The following is a 1,079-nucleotide window of genomic DNA, read 5'->3' as shown; positions in this document are numbered from 1 at the left end:
ACCATTAGCATTGGCAAGATTGTGGTGCCTGCTGGAACTGAGCCTGCCAAGCAAGAAAGGCATTTCTATTTTTATAAACTGCAAACCATAAATATTTTGATAATAGTACTCCTTACTTTCCAAAATGTTGCTTATACTATCTTGGCATGGTAATTCCAGTTTTAGATACTAGCACAGAGAGTATCAGAACGCTCTGAGCCACTTACAGCAGTTATAACCTATATACATACAGTAAATGCTAAAATATAAAACACACCACTGGCTAAAGAGTATTTATTCTCATTGTCTTCCACCAAGTAACTTTGAATGGAAACCTTTGATAGTGTTCGGAGATAGGGGGCGAACATATCTTGTCTCCTGTAGGGGCACTGCAGAGTCAAAGTCTCGGAATTCGCAGCAAACCATCTTGCTGCACCCCAGGAAGGCAGACACTACTGGCAGGCAGTCGCACTGGCAGGGGCGGGGTTAGCATTGTTGAAAGTGCCGAGGGCCTTGGTTCCCTCGAAGTCTGCGTGCTTGCCCAGAGCACCCGGAATGAGGCTCCGCACAGCGCTCTGTAGCTCTCGGCTAGTTAGAGTCTTACGCCGGCTGTAGCGGACAAGACGCTCCGCTTCTTGAGCCAGGCTCTCACATATCGTCTTTACAGTGGAGTTCACCATGGACATAGCCTCCGAAGAGATGCTGAAACCCGGGTGCACGTGCCTCAAAACCCGCGACACGTACAGAGAGAAAGAATCCCTCCGCGGTTTACGGCGCGCTGCCTTGTCCTTGTGCGAGGTCACCTGCTTCACCCTCTTCAGGCTGCGTCCCACCTTCTGCTTACGCGCTCGCTTTACAGGGCGCCGGCTCCTCGCAGACTTCGCCATCCTCCCAGTTTCACCAGGCCTCTGATCCCCGCGCCCCGCGCAAGCTACTTATATACGTGTACATGATGCAAATTACGTCTTAGTGGTCTTTTGTGAAGTTTCTTGCGCGTTGAAAACATTGTCGCCAGCGTTAGATAAATTCACAGGTGACAAAATGGCAAATCCTTTTTATCGCAACTAGATCAAGTATGAATATTTCTAAGTCAGGTGTGA

General features: G+C 48.8%; 1 protein-coding gene across 1 annotated transcript; it reads right to left on the bottom strand.

The window, feature by feature from the left end:
- Positions 1 to 431: 431 nt before the first annotated feature.
- Positions 432 to 866, bottom strand: LOC138265152 (histone H2B-like). The gene has a single exon (XM_069212699.1). The coding sequence runs from the start codon at positions 864 to 866 to the stop codon at positions 432 to 434; it is 435 nt and encodes a 144-aa protein (XP_069068800.1).
- Between the last annotated feature and the right edge of the window lie 213 nt (positions 867 to 1,079).

This window comes from Pleurodeles waltl, chromosome 11, assembly GCF_031143425.1.
Source record: "Pleurodeles waltl isolate 20211129_DDA chromosome 11, aPleWal1.hap1.20221129, whole genome shotgun sequence".
Lineage (NCBI taxonomy): Eukaryota > Metazoa > Chordata > Amphibia > Caudata > Salamandridae > Pleurodeles > Pleurodeles waltl.
This window is presented reverse-complemented; position numbering and strand designations above follow the sequence as displayed.